This window comes from Octopus sinensis, unplaced genomic scaffold, assembly GCF_006345805.1.
Source record: "Octopus sinensis unplaced genomic scaffold, ASM634580v1 Contig10832, whole genome shotgun sequence".
Taxonomy (NCBI): domain Eukaryota; kingdom Metazoa; phylum Mollusca; class Cephalopoda; order Octopoda; family Octopodidae; genus Octopus; species Octopus sinensis.
In genome coordinates, this window is record NW_021832226.1 from 584,866 (window position 1) to 587,033 (window position 2,168).

The window sequence follows — 2,168 nt, forward strand, 5'->3', positions numbered from 1 at the left end:
TCTTAAAGACGCAGAAGATCAGAGAATAAACATTGAATCTCGTCTAGCAAAACTACAAAGGACTTTATCTGATATTTATAAAGGCAGATGATCGTATAATCAGTCTAGCAGAGAAGAGCAAAGTGGAACGTGGACTGGAAGACGCTCAGGTCACAATTTCAACCCAAGAGGATGCCTTAAGATTAAATCAAAAACAACTTAGAATATATAAAAATCAGCTTTCGGAGCAAGAGTCGAATTTTAAACAAGGAGAACAGGAAAATCGAATGCTTATGGTTTTTATATTTATAAACTGCTTATTTAAAGGAAAAACTCCAAAATCTACAAGAAAATGAAGCACGGGCTAGCAAAGACTGTCACAATCTGCGGGAGAGAATGGAATCTTCACTTGGTAAAAACAATCAAATGAAGGAAACGCTTCATAAAACCGAAGACAATCTAAAGCGCTCCAAACTATGTTTAAACAAGAAGGAAGAAGAAATTATGGTATTTTCATCAAAATGATAACAATCTAGGACTTAAAGAAAAATTTGGAACATCAAAAAAAGAGGGTTCAAAAATTAGAAGAACGAAACAATGATTTGCAGACCACAGTAGATCGATTGAGTGTCAGTCTTTCCAAGCTTGAAGAAGAAAATTCGATATATAAGGACAAAGTATAATAAATATTTTTATTATTGAAGAGTGCCAAATTGACAATGTCAAACAGTGAATGTGAAGTCAAACTTAAATGTCTTCAGGATCGAATGTCGAATTTACAAAAAACAGTCCTCGATAATGAGAAAACGCGACAAAATCTGCAACAGAAAATGGAAAATACAAAGCAATATTACTTATAACATATAGTAAGGTCTGCTATGGCGGAAGTGAGGAGAGAAAACTCTCGTTTGGCTAAAAACATAAATTTGAAAACAGCCAATCTCAACAACGCGGAATGCAAAATTTCAGATTTGGAAAATCAACTCCAAGGACTAGGAACGACTATAATATCGCATGAATGCTATGAAAAAGAAATTAAATTGATGTTGCAGGATATACAGGAAGCAAAGGATCAACTTCAAGACCGAGTTCAGAATTTACAACAGGCTTTGTCTATAGTAGAAGAAGAAAAAAGACAACTCGAAATAAGTAATAAGCGTGCTTCTAAAGAGCGGACAACTCTTCGCAATAACATTGACGCGGTGTGGATTTATGATTTAGCAAATGGTAGATTGAAAGGGAGAAACTCCAAACGGAGGAAGCATTGCAAAGGACGAACGGAATGCAGTCTAATTATTCTCGGACTTTGGAACGATTGGAGAGAGAAAACCGTCGCTTGCAAGAAAAAGCAAATAGTCTACAACTCCAACTTGACAACGTGGAGGCCAAACATTCGAAAAGAATGGTGGATTTTGTGCAAAGACATCGTCAAGACACTGACCAGGAGTTAAAAAAATTACTCAAAGCTCAGTCCAAAGCAGAAAAACTTTTAGACACAAGGGACCGAGTTTATAAACAAAGAGTGTCTGGTCTTCAAGAACAAGTGACGATTCATTCTTCAATTATTTTGCAGGTAGGTGTACTTAAAAATGAACTGGAACGTGAAATTCGAAGAAAGCAGTCTGTGGAAAGACAGCGAGAGACAAGTTCTACTCGTCGATTGCGTAACTGAAAGATTAGTAAATGAACGCATTTTGCATTCATTAGTCTATTTAATAACATACTACTAATAATGATTTTTTTCATGACAATAAACTTTATCAAAAACTGCCTTATGGGCAATATATCTATGGAACGAGGTTAGGAAATAATCCGAGAAAAATTCTTATCCGATCTTGATTTACCGACTTCTGGTCGTAAATTACGAGATTTTTAATTCAAGTTGGTCGTTAGGCACTGTATGCTTGATTCCAAAACCTGGGAAAAATAAAGCAGTTAATTACGGACCGATTAATTTTATCGGCACATTATCCAGAATAATGAAAAGAATTGTGTAAAATAAATTGTCTAGTCAATTTTTTTCACCAACAGTGGAATTTTTAATCAAAAAGATTATGTACGAATTTCCCCTTTAACTCAATCATGGGATTGTCATGAACAGGTCTACACCATTCACTGCTATTTGTTTAGATATCACGAAAACATTTGGCACTGTATGGTATTTGAAACTTTAACAGAGCCGGCAAGTC

The 2,168-nt window shown here is 35.2% G+C and overlaps 1 protein-coding gene across 1 annotated transcript; it reads left to right on the plus strand.

The window, feature by feature from the left end:
* The first annotated feature begins 1,215 nt into the window (after positions 1-1,215).
* Positions 1,216-1,717, plus strand: LOC115228625 (rootletin-like). Its single transcript, XM_029799177.1, has 2 exons — positions 1,216-1,522; positions 1,553-1,717. The coding sequence occupies exons 1-2, from the start codon at positions 1,262-1,264 to the stop codon at positions 1,649-1,651; spliced, it is 360 nt and encodes a 119-aa protein (XP_029655037.1). The 5' UTR covers positions 1,216-1,261; the 3' UTR covers positions 1,652-1,717.
* The last annotated feature ends 451 nt before the right edge of the window (positions 1,718-2,168 follow it).